The sequence below is a fragment of the Cryptomeria japonica genome, chromosome 6 (assembly GCF_030272615.1).
Source record: "Cryptomeria japonica chromosome 6, Sugi_1.0, whole genome shotgun sequence".
Classification (NCBI taxonomy): Eukaryota; Viridiplantae; Streptophyta; class Pinopsida; order Cupressales; family Cupressaceae; genus Cryptomeria; species Cryptomeria japonica.
In genome coordinates this window covers 435,593,413-435,611,016 of record NC_081410.1, presented here as the reverse complement: position 1 = coordinate 435,611,016, position 17,604 = coordinate 435,593,413, and the positions used below count along the sequence as shown (strand labels likewise).

Below are 17,604 nucleotides of genomic sequence, written 5' to 3'. Positions count from 1 at the left end.
AATTCTTAGGAAAAAATTTGCAAAACTTGAACAGCAAACAAAACCCAAGATTTTTATTAAAAAATTAGCAAAAAAAACTGCAAAACACCACTATTTTTAGGAAATAGATCAAAACCCTAGCCATCCACTTTTTTAAAAAAGTCCAAAAATTGATAGCAAAGTCCACGACTTTTTGGAAACAAATCATTCAAAACTCTAGCAGTCATTGCACCCATGACTTTTGTAAAACAAATTGCCAAAAAATGTCTATAAACGAAGTTAAAAACCATAGGTGCAAAGAAAAATCAACTACTTTGTAAAAAAATTCTCAAAAATCACTAACAGATTCCTGAATGAAGCCACCAATTGCAGAAATATTGTCGCCAAACCCTAGGCGACAATGAAAATATGCAGAAAACCACAATTCTTAAGAAAAAACCGTTAAAAAACCCTTGGCTACAACAGGAAATCACAGTTTTTGCTGGAAAAATCACTAGAAGCCAACCTTGCAAAAGTGTGCAAGTCAAAAACAAGCAACCTGTCACACCAAACAAAATAACTCACAATTTTATATCAAAAAATCATCAAAAACTCAAAGAAATCACTCAAAAATATTGTAAATCCGTCGAAACCATGGTTCACACAAAAAATCTTCGAAAAACGAGTAGAAAAGCCCTTGATTTGAACAATAACTCACAATTTTGTATCTAAAAATCATCAAAAACTCAAAGAAATTACTCAAAAATATTGTAAATCCATCGAAACCATGGTTGACACAAAAAATCTTCAAAAATCGAGTAGAAAATCCCTTGATTTGAACAATTGTCCACTATTTAAGAACGAAATTGTGCACAAAAATTTGATGACAAACGGCACGATTTACCTTAGGAACAAGGCATGTAATTTACCTTAGAAACCCTTGAATTTGCACTAAAAATAGTTGTAATTTGCAGCAGCAACAGGCACGACTCATAGGGTATGATTTTCACATAGAAACCCTTGCATCAATTTTAGATGATAATTCCCCACAAATTTTATCCCAGGATTTTGTCCAAAACATCATTCAAAAACTTCTGAAAAATCTTCACAAATTTCAAGTAAAAAATTGACAAAAAACAGCCCACAAATTTATATAAAATTCGTCAAAATTTAAGAAATAATACCTCAGCTCTGATCCCATATTACGAAAAGTAATGACAGAGAATGATTATCAATATATTAAGTATTCAATATTAACAAAGGAGCAAAAGTCTCCTTAAATAAGAATTACAAAAGATCTATCCAATATGGATAAGATCAACAACTAAAAAAATGTAATGTCCCCATTTTGAAATGGGATTTTAATAAAAATATTAATAAAAAAATCAAAATATAAAAGAATAAAAAAAAATTAATTAAAATTTAGTTAATTTTAATGAATAGTCAAAAGGCATTAAATTAAAAGTTGTGACTCCCTCAAACATGAGGTATAAAAGGGAGAAGAGAACTTCATTTGAAACATCAATCTTTAATCTACAATCAGAAGTACAAATTTGATTTAAACAAGAGACACAATGCCTCAAGTTCCTGCCAATAGTGTGGTTAGTTTAGAGTAGATAAAAGTAGAGCGGAAGATAGAGGGAGAGAGGAAGAGGGAGTGAAATAGATAGATAGATAGATAGATAGAGAGAGAGAGAGAGAGAGAGAGAGAGAGAGAGAGAGGGAGAGATAAAGGTGAAGAGAGATAGAGAGAAGGAGATAAAGAGATAGAAACCAAAAAGGTGATGTTAACTTCAATCTATAACATGTACAAGTAACTAATGGCACTGTTTTAGCACAAACAAGTCAAGCTTTTTCACTACCATGTTGTTTAGGATGAAAGCAATTTTGGAATTTATAGATTGTAGTCACTAACAAAACAATCTCAATTGTGTGTACACAATCTCTATCCAAGATTTTTGCTAACATATATTTGAAACTTGCACAAGAACAACTAGCTAAGATATTAATATGATTAAAAAAAACATATTCATTTTCGTATCTCACATCTAAATTTACAAATATAATAAAATCATTAAGTTTACAATTATAAAATTTTAATAAATAAATATATTAAAATAAATTAATATTATTTAATTTTTATAGTAAATTAAACACATTATTTATTTATCAACATGTAAATATATATTTAAGTATAGTTATTAGTTAGTTATTAAAAAACTGAAATTCAATTAATTAATATTTAAAGCCAAATGTGCATGATTTACATTAAACCCTAGTTGAGTAGGTACGACAAGCATTCTTAATAAAAACCTATACTAATGTATTATTTTTCTAAATTCTTTTTTGTCATTTTTCTAATAATTTATCTTTATAAATTAAGATATACATTAATGATTAAGATTTTTCTCTGTTCTAACCATTTCTTCTTGATGATGGATCATGAAGTATGATGTGAAACAATGAAAAATTCCTAAACATTTAAATTTGAGAAGTGTACCAAATCTATCCAAAATTTATTATAATAATTATTGTGGATTGTCAGTTACAACTGAAACCTCATCTAAGTTTCACAAATTAATTCTAAAATCAATTATGTATATTTTTTGAATCAATATTTTATATCAAATTCAATGATCTATCATTAAAAAACCAAATTATAATAAAAACCTTAACTAAATAAAATACAAAATTCTTGTTTAATAAAATTTGGAATTAAAAAATGCCAACATATTCCATATGTTTGTGTGGACTAATTGATACTTTGCATTGTCAAGTCCATCAATAAACCATTAACCTCGATTAAATCAATAAAACCATTACTTCAATTAAATAAGCAAAACCATTAGCCTGAATTTAACTTGTGGGCAAGCAAAATTCATACAACCAAAAAGAAAGAGTAATGGAAAAAAATGCTAAGACTAGCAGTAGTAATTTTCAAAAATAAAAAAATGTGAGGCTGACAAAAGTTATTATAAATATATTCCAATATGGAGATTGAAAGATATTTTATTAAGTCACAAATCCGTTACATAAGGGATTTGAATAAATAAATAATTATTGCAGAAAATCAGGCTTGAGAATCGAGAAGAAAAATGAATATTTGGCATACACATGAATGTAAAGAGGGATTGAATTGGGTGGTGTGGCACAAAATTTTCAAACGTGTAAGGATGCGATCTCCTCCAAAGGCTTCGGAGTTGTCATGTGGAATGTGAAGAGCGCAAGCATGTACGTCATTGCATCCAGCCTGCTGAAAAATGTTTTTAATGAGTGCATTGAGAAAAACGATGTGGCAATGCAGTTGATTTGATAGCAAACAGACAGCTCATGTACTAATGTGACAGTGATAGCAATAAATGATGTACTTCATGATAATAATTTTTTTTTTGGGGGGGGGATTGAATTTTTCACCCACATAAACCAATAAGAATTCAGAAAAGTGATATTTTTATAATCATATAAAATAAAAATTAAATTTAAACTATACAATTTTCGATAAAAAAAATAATCCTTTGCATTCATTGGTTAAACTAATTGAAAAAAAAAATCAATGAATGCAATAGTATCATGTCTTTGCCAGGAACTAATAATAAGACAGCAATGAAGAGACGTGCCCCTTTAAAGAGATATCTCTTTCCAAAATATGTGTCTCCTCAATGTGATATGAAGGTACAAAAGAGTAAGCAATTAATATGAAGGGGAAGGAATAGAAATTCTGATTCTGAGTTTAATATGGAAAAGAGCAGGCATCAATCAAGGAATGGAATGAAGAGAAGAAGCATGAATGGAGCATAGGAATTAAGGAAGGATCAATGGAAGAAGAAAGGAATGGGCAGAAAATAAGAAAGTAACTATTAAGGACAGAACTGATGAAAGGTCGTGGTTCTTGTCCTCATTTTTTGTTGAGGGACCATTACATGAAAAAATTGTCAAAAACTGAAAATTTTACTCTATGGCATGCTTCCCGAGGCAGAATTTTGTTTCGCCATTGGACTGTCTTAACCCTCAATCCATCCTCGAACCACGTTTCAAATTTCATCGCATTCTGGTTTCATTTGCTATGTTTTTCCTTCAATTTCGGGTTTTTTCTCCCTAATTGCAGGTGGGAAATTTTCCTTAAATTGCAAGTTTTAATGTTTTCCTTTGTTTTAGTCTTTGTGGGGAAATTTTTAGTTAATTACAAGTGCACTTTATTAAATTAGAACTTGTAACTTACTTTTTATTTCCCCCTTGATGCTTTTTGTAATGTCCCCTTCTCATTGATGCTCTTTCAGTGGTCCATTAGCCTATTCCTGAGACCCGTAGGCTAGGTGGAATGAGGAATGAGGGTCTAGCATTGATGAAACGAGGACTTACTATTTTTAGTAAGTCAGGGAATGACCATTCTGGTGTCACTGTCCTACGGAGCTCTCCATGTTTTGCCTCTGGACGCGATGATCATACTTTTCTGAGCATTAATTCTTGACTTACTATTTTTAGTAAGTGGCTGTGTGGCACAATTATATTTTTGGCAGTGGACAGGGTTCTGATTCTGCAGCAGTTTTGTGGTCGTCCTGACTCAGTTTCATCCTAGCAATGTTGATAATCAGTACGAGAGTCATGTGCGAAATAATTGAATATTAATTCCTTATCCTAAGGTTTAATATTTAATTAATCTGATTATTGACGACTGATTTATTAAAATTTGGATTAATGCCTATTTTATCCTAATTGTTTGGCGAAACTCATGTGTACTATGGAATGGCGAAATATTTTAGAGGAATATTATGTTTTAGTGCATCTCCATTATTCGCCAAGTAATTAACGTGGGTCCCTTCCTTTTTGGCGTGGGGTTTGACTTGTGAAAAGTGGCGCTACACTTGGGTGAAATGAAATTCAAATGCAAGGCGTGGAATTTGGAGGAATGGCATTTGAATTTGAAGAGTGAAGCTATAAATAAGAGGCTTGGGCTCCCATTTGCACTATCTTTGAAAATTGCATCGTTATGTTGTCGGTTTGGCTATTGAAAATCTGAGCTTTGAAGTTGGCTTCCTAGCTAAGTCTCAGTTTCGTACTTGCAATATAGTACCTAGTTGTGCCTTTGTGTTCCCATTGCAGATTGGTTAATGAGTTCCAGATTATGGAGTGATTGATGTTGGATTTGATTGTTTCTGGTTGCTAGTCGTGGGACTGCTGAAAGTGAAATTTGCTCATACCTCTCAACCAGGCGACTCCATTCTCATCTGGGTACCGGCTCATTCTTCCTTCCATGCCATGGCGATACAATGTGTGAGTTTCTAGCTATTTTGATTGAGCAATGATTTTATTAGACAAAATCGAACTTCCAGGGTATGGCGTTGGTTTTTGCAATTGCCTTGGGATGCGTGCCAAATGAATATTGGTTTGTTTGAATGGTAATTTGGTTGGGATGTTATTGTTAGAGTTATATTGAGGGATTGGGATTGATTTCATGTGATTCGGGTAAAAAATGAATGAGTTATGAGAATTTTGATGTTTCCATAGGCTGCTGAAACTGTACTTTCAGCCTGCAGATCAGTGTAACAGAAAATTACAGTCTTGTTGTAGAAATCTGCGATTAATCTTCTCATCTCATCTCTATATTGTAAGGTTGTTTCAGTAGTACTGATCATCCCTTCTTTCTGCTTTCATTTGTAATCCCCACTGCATAAGTGGAAGAGGCTGGCTTGCCACCTTCTAAGTTTTGTAATTCAGTTTTTGTAATCAGTCCTCCCGCTTAATAAGTGGTCGAGTGATAAGTTCAATGCTATGGTCCTCCCGCTGAAATATGCGGTAGAGTGATTGTTTAATGTAATGTCCTCCTGCTGAAATACGCGGTAGAGTGATTGAACTTCAATTCCTTGTAATTTTCCCTTCGTCGGTTTACCGCCAAGTGTTTGGTTTCTATCCTGTTGGATAAGCAGAAGGGGCTGGCTTGCCGCCCATTCATTGTAATTTTCAGTTTGATTATTGATGCTGACGATCCTCGGAACACTGTATGCTCTCACCCTCCCAGTTTGGGCTCTCGGTGAACAAAAGGTGGAAGGGTTCCCTTTCAGTTGTTTGGTTTATTCCTCTAACCTTAACGGGTTATTTGTTGTGGATGAATTATTATTGGCCTAAAAAACAAAAAAAAAATAGTGGGATATTACACTTTTTGGCTTTTTAAGTCATAATAGGAACTTTTTGGATACGTTACAAGTTAGTTTTAAATTATGAATTTATAAGTCATTTGTAATTCTTTTATAAAGTTCCTATTTAAGTGTTTTTACTTGTAATAGGGATTTTATTTCCCCTATTACATGTTTTATTTTTTAAGTCACTTGTAAAGTGTTGGTTGAAAATTTTGTACACTTGGGGAAATATACAAAATTGTGGTTTCAACCACAGTGTGTGAGTAAAACTCTCCTAACTAACTACAACTTTGGAAATAAAATAGGATGGGACAACAATCTTTCTTCTTTCACAGAGACAATATCATTTTCTCTTCATAGAAAAGTGATAGCAATTTGTTATAAAACAGCAGTAACAACTTTTGAAATGAAATGAGAGAAAGGAAATGAAGTTTCCTGAAATCTCAAAGACTTTCGTCACTTCCTTCGAGACAGGACAACAATATCAAGCTCAAAGTCTTGATCATATGAAGTCCTATCTACGCTTTTCTATATTAACGCTATCAAGAACAAATTATAACAGCTCAAAGACTGGAATATCTTATTCTTTTCTACTTAAAACAATGGGAAGTAGTATAAGCTCAAAGACTCACAGCTATTTCTCACAAAATCTGCTCCTAAATTCTCTTAAGAACAAGTGAAAGCACAAAGACTTACAGCTTTTCTCAACAGAATACTTATTTTTATCTATATTAACCTCAAATACTTGCACCTCAAAGACTGCAAATCAAATTCGATTAAGCTCTTTAAGAAACACTTGCAAGAAAGATAATATAGAACACAAACTAAAGAATGCAACACAAAGACTCAAAGCTTGAGCAATTTCCTTCTATTCCTTTTAATTATTGAATTTACACATGAAAGCTCAAAGACTTCTTTGCTGTAAATTTGGCAGAGTTTTTGCTTGCTTTCCAAAAGATAAATGTTACAATAGACCCTTCAAGTATTTATAGAAGAGGAGCCTTGAGAAAAAGGTGGGAGGATCCTAACTAACTTGAGAGATTCTCTCAACCACCAAAACTTATTCAATAACTAACTATGACTTCAATAACTAACTAAGACTTATTCCAACTACAGTCTTAACTGAACACAACTTGTAGTTGTCTTACATGTAATTACAAAAGTGCAAGTAATGACTTAACTTGCATTTTACAAAAAGACTTTTACATGTAACTTGTCAAAAGAAAAACTACAACTAAAGATTACAAATGTGGAAAAATACAACTAAGTGTTGAAAAACACTTAAGTTGTAGCACGTGAAGACATGAATCTTTCAAACTTCTGGATGATCATTTGTAGTTCATCGCGATCCGATTCATGGGCGTTCTTGGCAACAACCATGGTCTTCACAATGGTATCATGGCATCGGAGGAGCGCAGAGCTGTTTTTCTCCAGGATGGACTGAATTTCATGCAAAAAGATTTGGTGTTTCATCAATATTTGAATTGAAAAACAGCTAAGAATCGTCCTCCATTCATTATGAATCCTTATCTGCAAATCTGCAAGAACTTCTTCTTCTGGTATTAGCTCTCCATCCTGACTTATTATGTTGCAAGAGGCCTTTCCACAATGAGAGACAATATCTTGGAAAACTTCGCCCCATAATCTCATTGCATCACCAATCTCCTCAATGAGGGATTTAAGAACAAGGGCCTTATTTTCCAGAAGCTCTTCAAATTCCAAGTACATGACCCTGGAAGAGATGATGGCATGCTCCTGTAGAACATTCAACTATTGTTGAGGCATCGTACGCCAGATTGTCAAACTATTTTCAACACTTTCCAGATTCTTTTTGAAAGTATCGGAAGTCTAATCCAATTTCTCTTCAACGGTTTCCAACATAGACATCATCTGAAAAATGTCTTTCATCACTTGTGCACATAGATCATGAAGTTGATCAACCTAGGAATCCAATGCTTGTACCTTGTGAGCATCCCTTTCCACTCCACGAATTGATTCTTGGGAACCGGAAGAACCTGTGGGATTACTCCCTTCAGCAACAGGTTTTGTAATTTTGTTAACAACTACCATAAGTTGTCGGTTTTCCTCTTCTAGCTTGTCTTTCTTTGCTAGAAGTTCATGACACCGTTGGACCAATGAAGCTACAGAAAACTGAGCATCATGTTTAATCATCTCATGCGTTTGCTTACCCAATTCTATCCTTGTAACTTTGTAATCAACAGCTGACATTTCTTCAAGTGGCTTATCTGCAATGGGTTCAACAATTTTAGCTATCTTCACCTTGTTGTTGTCAACAGTTACTCTGGAGATAGTCTTGGCCTTTTTAGCAACCTTGGATCTAGATTGTTTAAGTTGCTGATAATCAAAGGCATCAGGTGAGATTTCTTGCTTCTTCCTTTTTGGAGTAAAAGAACTAAGTCATGGAGGTAAAGCCATCAACTCTCCTTCAGTAGCAGTTGTAGGCAAAGGAGAAGCAATTTCTGTTTGAATAACCGTGGTCATCCTGGGAGGAATATTTGTTTGGATGGCGACCACGGTTTGCTCAATAACCAATGGGCATGAAGATTGCCTCATAAATTCTTCAAAACCAAAGTGGAGGTATCAATCTTTGACAGCTGGATACATGCAGGAGTATTTTCAGGAACTTCCAGCACACTCTCTTGTTGATGATCAGGAGGCGGCTTGTATGCTGAAATAAACTTCTTGCATCTCTCCAAGAACCCGACCAGCCAAAGAAGGCAAATTTGTTGAAGTTTTCAAGCAAATTTTGTGGAGGAATTTTAGGAGGTAAGAGGCGTTTTGGATAGTCTCCTATTTTCATGCATTTATGAACACGTCCCACGCCATTTGGAGATTCAAATCGTTAGGTTTTTATGATTTATAAACAGCAAAAAACGTGTTTATTAATACTGCGATTTTCTTTGAAATTTGTCACAATTTCAACACTCTCCTAAACCGTTTTTGCTTCCTTCACCTAGGTGTGGGGTTTGGATAGAGATTCGACCCATTTTTCTTGCATCTTGAAACACGTTTTTGCTGTTATTCTTCAAATTCAGGTTTGAAAAAAACGTGGAAAGGGTTTTGGAGTTTATTTCTATTTAAAGGATTGTCTTCTCCATTCAAAGATTGTTTCGTCTCTTGAGAAGGCATCTTGGATAAGCAAGGTGAGTTTTCTTTTGGTTTTGTTTTCTTGCATTGTTTATTTTCTCTTCTTGTTTTATCTTTCTAGTTGTAAAGTTGTATATATGTTGATTTTGCCATAAAAATCGGTTTTGTGAGAGAGATTCTCCCCTTTGCAAAACAATTTGTGAATTGCATTGATCTTCCCATTTTCCCTCTTTAGTTGTATCCGGGATTTTAAATCCCGATTACAAGTAGGATGAAAATAATTGATCTTCCCTTATGGTTGTAATATTTTAACCATCTTTTGTTGAAATTCCAAGTTGAAAAGATGAAAAATACCCATTCTTTCAAAGTAAGGTTTCTAGAACCGGATTACATGTTGAAAGTTCTTCCCATTTTCTTGAAGATGTTCTTCCCAAAATCCTTCCATTTTTATCCATGCTCATTGCCTTTATCCGTACATTCCATTCAAGTCATTTCCCACATGTTAAAATCTCATTTTTCACTCGTTTCTCCATTTTCCGTTTTACAAGTATACTTGCATTCGGGTTTTAAAAATCTGATTGCATGTTCATTCTTTCCCACTTGTATACTTGTAAAACTTTTCCCAAAATCCGAAGTTGGTCAAAGTCAAATTTCAAGCATTCCCATTTATTTCCCATCTTTCTCTCACAAAGTTGTGAAGTGCAAGGGCTAGAGGTTTTCCCATTTGAAGAAAGAAAAATGTTAGTTGCAGTTGGTTATGATGTTGCTTTAACACTTTTAAGTCTTTATCGCAGCATACTAGGTTGTTCTTCAATGTCAGATTTGCCATCATCTCCCATTGCAAAGAAGATGAAGTATAAATATGACAAGTACCAGAATGAAGTTTCCCCTTCACAAGTTTCCTCTCCTTTGGATCACATCAAGGATACAGAGATAGGGCATGTTGACATGTCAGAATTCATTAAGAGGGTGGAAGATCCGCAGGATAGTAATATGCAGCGGTTGTTGGACAGCCACATTCATCATGCATCTTCTTTTCCAATGGCTGCCCTAGAACCTGAATTTTTTCTCGCTTGCGCTCACCACTTCAACAAGGAGACGAGAACCATTAGAAATGATGATGGTGAGGCAATAATCTGCCTTGATGCGGATACTATTGAGAAAGTCTTCAAAATACCATTAGCACCTGTGTATATGGAGATTTCAAAGGACAGTGCAACTGAGTAATACGTCAAGAGGGAAAAGGACTACAAACACCACATTAATAGATCGATTCATGAGCCACGAGCCGCTTTCACAAGGTGGGCTAAGTTGTACGATTGTAACTTGAAGTGGGAAATTGGAGACATCATTACTCTCCTCAGCGAGATGTTGGGTCTTGAGCACTCTAATGTTTTTGAGCCCTGGATGTATCAATTTACCATGTTCATAAGGCAGTCCCACCATATATCATGGGGAGAGATTATCAGTGACGCTTTGTGCGAACAACTTGCAGCAGTCCCTGTTATCAATGAAGCCTGCACCCTTGCTAAAGTAGTGAACTTCGGCTACCTATTGAAACATGGGAACACTTCAAGGTTGTGGGTAACTTAAAAATAAAGTAGACCTCCAGAGCAAGCTAGTTCTTTCTAACTGGCATTCACCTAAACCTAATGATTTTGCTGAGAAAAGAGAAGAAGAACATAAAAATGAAACTACTATCTAACAGGTGATACACCAAAATGAATACCAAAAAACCTGGACAAACTGATTAACACACGAAATAACCAGTAATAAAAGGAAACCTTGCACAAATCAGAAAGTTCATAACCTCTGCATCAACACTTCATAAGAAGGCTGTAAAAATAATAATCTCAGCAAGAGAAAAGATGTTTTCTCACACCCTGAGGTTACTCTTACAACTGGCACAACCTATGACCAGCAAATAATTAGAAAAACTCTTGCATAAAGGTGCTAATAACAGCAACACAATCACAAGGATAAAAGCATCACTTGAAATTGCATTAACGCTAAGCACACAAAAAGAAGGAAATCTGAGGAGGCAAAATATTGTATTACTATCCAAAAGGTGTTAAAATGTTGTCAAGCTCTCTAAAAATGAGTTACAAACTCCTTTCTTTCTACAGAGAGAACTCAAAAAATTACAGTTTGCAAGAAGCAAAAGGTAAGAACCCCTGAAAAAGTGAAGTCCTGCAGTATATATGCTTTCCAAAAAGCAGATAATGAATAAAATAATCCACCTCCTCTTGGGCGAGCAGAACCAAAAACCCACTTTTGAAAGACCTAAAACAGGTCTGAAAGGGAAAAACCTGGGCCAAAAGTCAAGCCAACCCATGTTGCAACCATAAAAGCTCTTAAAAGCACCATAAATGGCCCCAAAATATCATCTAACGGGCCTGCAAGCCTTCATTAATGCAAAAAATATCTCTTTGACCTGCTCAATAAATGAAAATAAATATCTAATAAAGTGATCTTTTATTATTATTATCACTTTATTAAATATTTACTCATTCCATTTTTACAATAAAGTCAAGGTATTGATTTAATAAAGTGATAATTTGCTTCACTTTAATAAGCATTTTCACACATTTAAACATTAGAATCCAAGTAATTCAATAAGGTAATTCAATAAAGTGACAAAATTAATTCCACTTTGATGAATATTTACCTATTACATTTTTACATTTATCAATTTGTGATTTCACATATGACATTTACTAAGTAATTTATAAATTTTCACTTAATAGATATTTATTTTTATTATATAAATAAATATTTATCCAATGATAATTAATAAATTATTTAATAGATACTATATGTGAAACTATAAAATGATAAAAAGTGAAAAAAAATTGTCCCTCCCCTAGGCATTTTACGGGGAATTTGAGAGGAAATAAAATAAATGAAACAAGGCAAAACACGCCCAAGGCATTTTGAAATACATTCTAGGGAAAAGAAACCCTAAAATGATTCATTTCATCTTCTTGCATTCAATATTTTCAATCTCTCTCTGCTGGAAGAGGAGTGGCGTGAAGTGGCCGCCATGAGCTAGGGTCTCTTAGGAAAGTCGAGAAGACTGCAGGCTATCCGGCAGATTTGAAGGCATATTCATTGGCATTTCTTGTGTGTTGGGCTTGATTCTTCTTTTGATTTTCTCTGCTGGATGCCGCCATGTCTGATTTGTTGTGTTGCCATATGTGTCGCCATGTCTGATTTCTGGAAGATTTTCGAAGATTTTGCAAGCTCAATTTGATCTTCTGTCAATTCACTGCGTGATTTGGGCGCTGCCATGGGGATTTTGCTGAGGGTTTGAATGAATTTTTTGGACAGCCTTCATTCCGCCATTACTCTTGCCGCCATAGGTAAGATCTTCCTGCTCCACGCATAGCAATCTGGCTTTGATCAAATAGTGATTGGAAAAATGTAAAAGAAACGCTGCTGCTAGAGGCTGTAGCTGCTTTTTATGGATGCATACTTGCTATATACTTCCTGCAGGTCGTTGTTTTTCATTTGTATATTGTTGTGTATTTTCTGAAGATTTTTTTCCCTTTTAATGGCCGCAACAAGTGCATAGTCCGCGACATTTCATTTCGATTTTCCTTGGCATGTAGCTCACTTAAAAAAACAAAAAATTTACTACTCCTGCTATGAATTTGTTTGAGGTCGTCACTGCACTTCCGTGGATGTATATTTGTTGTTGCACATACTTTGCAGATCATGGGCCTTTCTCTTCTAAAATTTGCATATTGTTGTGTATTAAAAGATGCATTTTCGTTGTGGCTGTAGTTGCTTAATGAATCTTGTATAATGGCAAATCTGCATGCTTTTTGCTTAAAACTTAGACTAAACTAGAACAACCACCCATCATGTCCTCTTCATGCTGTTAAAAGACCCTCTGATGATGCTCAAAGGCTAATTTAATAGGGGTTACTGTTCAAGAAGACTAGGGCTCCCAATGATACTGACAAAATCCACCGAGTGATATGATTGTCCCAGAATTTGTGACTAATTCTCTGCATATTGACCTTGCTTTGACTACTTTCTGCGCATTTCTATCAATGCTTTGCACTCACCGTTAATGCAACTCGACAAACTGCTATTTGGACTAGGTGCATTGTCTTAGGAGATCACTTATTGTTTGGACAGTCATATAGTGATTGTGTTACTGCACTTACTGCTATGACCTATTGGGTCTGCAACTTGTACTGCTCTCATTATGATCTACATTGATATTTTGTGAATTATCCTAACCATCTGCACTTCTGTCATCATGAATCTTAACTAGATCTCTGCTACCTATGTTTGCAAACTGGCTGCTCTTGAATACTGGAGACTTTGAATCTCTGCCCCTTGCACGATAACTTGCTGCTGCAGTCCCCTTTTTGACAGCAATCCTCCTTGAATGAGTGATATTGCGGTGATAGCTTGGCATGACTATTGTAGCTTTAATTTCATGTGTAATACTGCTCATTTTGTTCAATTTGTACTAACCTTTATGACTAATGAGGAAAGGTAAAACAAAAGTTTGCTCCTTTAGGCCTATACTGCTATATCTTTGACAGTGACATGTAGTTGTACCTTTGGCATGATAAAAAACTCCTTGAATGTTTATGCTTTGATCCTTTATCATAGTTCTATCACTGTTACAACTGTCCATATAGCTGATCATTGATCACTGGCAAAAACTTTGGCTCTTATATGCTATTATGACTGTGTTTGTACTTTTGTTAGGGACTATACACCTTTCTTTGATGGCATTGTAACAGTGTTGACTACAAAAGTCTTTTAATCAACCTCTTGATTATCATAACATTCATCTCTATAAGGATTGTAGTCTGAAATGTCATGCAACTGTCCTTGTGACTACATTTATTGTAAACTTAAAAGGCATACATGTAACCTAGCATGCCGGGCTCAACCCTTGTGGGAGCCCATTTCACCCCACATGCTGAAAATTGCATAATCAGATCTGTAGCTGCACATGAGGCAAACATGTTAGAAATTATATGCCTATGCGTGATGATTTCCTTGATTTCTTCTGATTTGATATTTCCCTTCTCAGATTCTCTGTGATGTTGACTATATGCACCTGATGCATGTAAGGACTATATATACATGCATGCATTAGTATACATGTTAGGAATGTAATCATCCATTGCTTAGAACAAAATGTTCTAACTCATTGTATATTTAACTCTTTTACAGATACCAGAAGGAAGGCAGATGTAGACAAGGACAAAGCAGCAAGACACAGGCAACATCAAGGCTACTCCAACCGTACCAGTCATTCAGGCAATGACTGCTTCCACTCTCAACATGCTCTCTTTTATTTTGTACTCATGTATACATGCCTATGTATTTCCTTCTTGCACTTGATGCATGTAGCTAGTCTCACGGCTCTTTGTGTGGGACGCATGCTTGAATATCAATAAAATACTTCCTTTTTTAGATGAGATGTCTCTCTCTTTTGCTGTTACGAACTAGAAGTATTGAAATGTAATCTTTAGTTCATTCTTCCTTTAGTGCAGTTGGAATGCAATATAGCAAAAGTAATATGTACTTTGTTTCCATTTTGTAAAAACAAGCATAGCTTAACCTATTTTTCAACTAGAAGCGAAAAATAGGTAACAGTCCCTACTACCATGACTTTCTACATGAATTCATACTTAGTGTATTTAGCAGCATCACTCAGACATTTCCCTAGTCTTTCTACCAAGGGTGATCGCTCACTTATACCTGTGTGGGAATACTATGATCAGCTGTCCTTGAGACCCAACAGATTACATTTCAGGAGGGTTCAAGATGCATTCTTTGGTTACTTCATGTGCCAGTTTGACAAGACTCTAAAGAATAGACGGGTGTCAGATGAAGCATGGGAAAGAGTTAATGAGTATGGGTGCTTGTTCCTTCAATTCCCGACTTTCACTTATATAAGAGTCGGATGCTACAGTGGGCAGCCATACATGCTTCCTAGATACTTGACTGATAAGATTATTCTTATGGAGTTGGGAAGACAGATCATGGCTGTACATGCACATCAATCTGTCAAACATAAGGTTGGGATGGGGATTTCTACAACCAACCCATTAAAGATTGGTCGGTACTCCCTTATCACATCCACCAAAGCCAAAGCTATGGAGACCAAGTTGCAGGAGATTAAACTCAAAAGATTTAAGTCAAGGGCAGATTTTGAATACCGAGGTATGAACGAAAAGATCAAAAAGTCCTTCATACATGTGCATCGTATTGAGGATATCTGGGTGGATCTCCATACAAAAATGGAGGTTCTCAAGATGCACTACTACAGGCTCACCCTTGAGCAGGTTATTGATTTGAACCTGGTAGACATTCCGCAAGGGATGATTTATGATGGGAATATGCTTGATCTAGAGTATGTCTCACAAAGGGTTGAGGAAGCCCCACTTCTTTTAATCCAATGGTCACATAAAGAATGCACTTCTATTCTTGAAAGATTTCAGCCTATCCTAGCTAATACCAACACTTGGCTCAAAGCTAATCGTGTTAGACTCATCAAGATCAAGGTTGGGAAAGAAGACGACTCTACAGGGCCTCTTGGACGTAAGTTTGAGATTCAGATTGACAACAAGGAAGGTGCATCATCTTCAGGCACTAGGATCAAATTGCGGGTTAGTCGGGCAAGAGTACTTCCTCCTGAGGAGGCGACAGTTTGTGGAAAAGAAAAGTCCCAGATTCACATTCATGTGATTGATCCTGATGATCCGGAGGAAGGACAATAATCAGATGATGCTCCTAAGTCACTGGCTTTGGAGTCACCTCATGAGATTCCCTCCTTAGTTTCCATGGAGTTGCCTCTATCTCCTTCTAACACAATAGTGGAGGAGTCTCCTCAGAATGTCATTCCTATTTCAGCAGTTGAGCCATCTCTTGATCATCAATGAGAAAGTTTGTTGGAAATCTTTGAGGACACTCCCGCATGCATCCATTTGTCAGAGATTGATACCTCTACTTCCAGCTTTGAAGAGTTTATGAGGCAATCTCCATGCCCTTTGGTTACCAAGCAAACCATGGTTGCCATCCAAACAGATACTCCTTCCAGGGTGACCATGGTTGTTCAAATAGAAACTGCTTCTCCTTTGTCTTCGGTAGCTACTAGAGGAGAACTAGTCATCTTACCTCCATGGCTTAGTTCTTTTACCTCAAAGAGGAAGAAGCAGGAAATCTCTCCTGATGTCTTTGATTATCAGCAACATAAGCAATCTAGGCCTAAGGTTGCTAAAAAAGCTAAGACAATCTCAAGGGTAACTGTTGACAGCAACAAGATGAAAGTGGCAGAAATAGTTGAGCCCCTTGTAGATAAGCCACGTGAGGAAATGCAAGCTGCTAATTATAGGGTTACAAGGATAGAATTGGGTAAACAAACGCATGAAGTGGTCAAGCATGATGCCCAGCAATCCGTAGCTTCACTAGTACAGCGGTGTGATGAACTTCTAGCAAAGAAAGACAAGCTAGAAGAGGAGAATAGGCAACTTGTTGCAGCTGTTCATAAAATTACAAAACCTGCTGGTGAAGGGAGTAATCGTACAAGTTCTTTCGGTTCAAAAGAATCAATCTGGGGAGTTGAAAGAGTTGCTTAGAAGGTACAAGAATTGGACTCTTGGGTGGATCAACTTCATGATCAGTGTGCACAAGTGCTGAAAAGCATATTCCAAATGATGTCTAAGTTGGAGACCATTGAAGAAAAATTGAATCATACCTCTGAGACTTTAAAATAGAATTTGGAAAGGGTTGAAGGTAGCTTGACAATTTGGCGCACATTGCCTCGACAATAGTTGAGTGTCCTTCAGGAGCATGCCATTATTTCTTTCAGGGTCATGTATCTAGAATTTGAAGAACTTCTAGAGAACAAAGCCCTTGTTCTCAAATCCATCATTGAAGAGATTAATGACGCAATGAGATTGTGAGTTGAAGTGTTCCAAAGTGAGTTGAAGTGTTCCAAATTACATGTTTTTGTACTAACAAACCCAAACGAACCCAACCCCTTTTCAAAATTTTGTCGTACCGGGTTCTTCGAACCCAAACGGGTAACTTAGGAATTTAAGGCTCCACAAATGGCTGATTTGTTTTTTAGAGAGATCTTTAGACTCCATGGATTACTATTGTGATGTATTCACACATCACCCCATTGCAAATGGGGAACCCCACTTTTTCACTTTCTAGGTTAGTTGTCTTAGCTTAGTTAGTTGTTGTCGAGTCTTTGCTATTAACCTTTTGTTCATAGTTGCTCAGGAGCTGGCCAAGTCTTTCTCTTTGAGATGAAGTGAGGTTTAACATTCCCTTTGCCCAGCCAAGGCATAATCCCTTCCACTTCTCCCAATCCTGTCAGTGGGTGCCCAAACCCAATCACTCCCATTTTCATTTCCTT

The 17,604-nt window shown here is 35.9% G+C and overlaps 1 protein-coding gene across 3 annotated transcripts in view; it reads right to left on the bottom strand.

The window, feature by feature from the left end:
• LOC131037472 (bifunctional 3-dehydroquinate dehydratase/shikimate dehydrogenase, chloroplastic) overlaps window positions 1-17,604 on the bottom strand; it is a 144,040-nt gene that overhangs the window by 42,787 nt on the left and 83,649 nt on the right. The window contains exon 4 of one of the 3 annotated variants that reach the window (XM_057969608.2): window positions 3,071-3,211. The exons of 1 other annotated variant lie outside the window; for it this stretch is intronic. In XM_057969608.2, coding sequence (XP_057825591.2) covers window positions 3,071-3,211 — 141 coding nt within the window. The remainder of the gene's footprint in view (window positions 1-3,070; window positions 3,212-17,604) is intronic. One more of the 3 variants, XM_057969610.2, reaches the window with a different exon arrangement.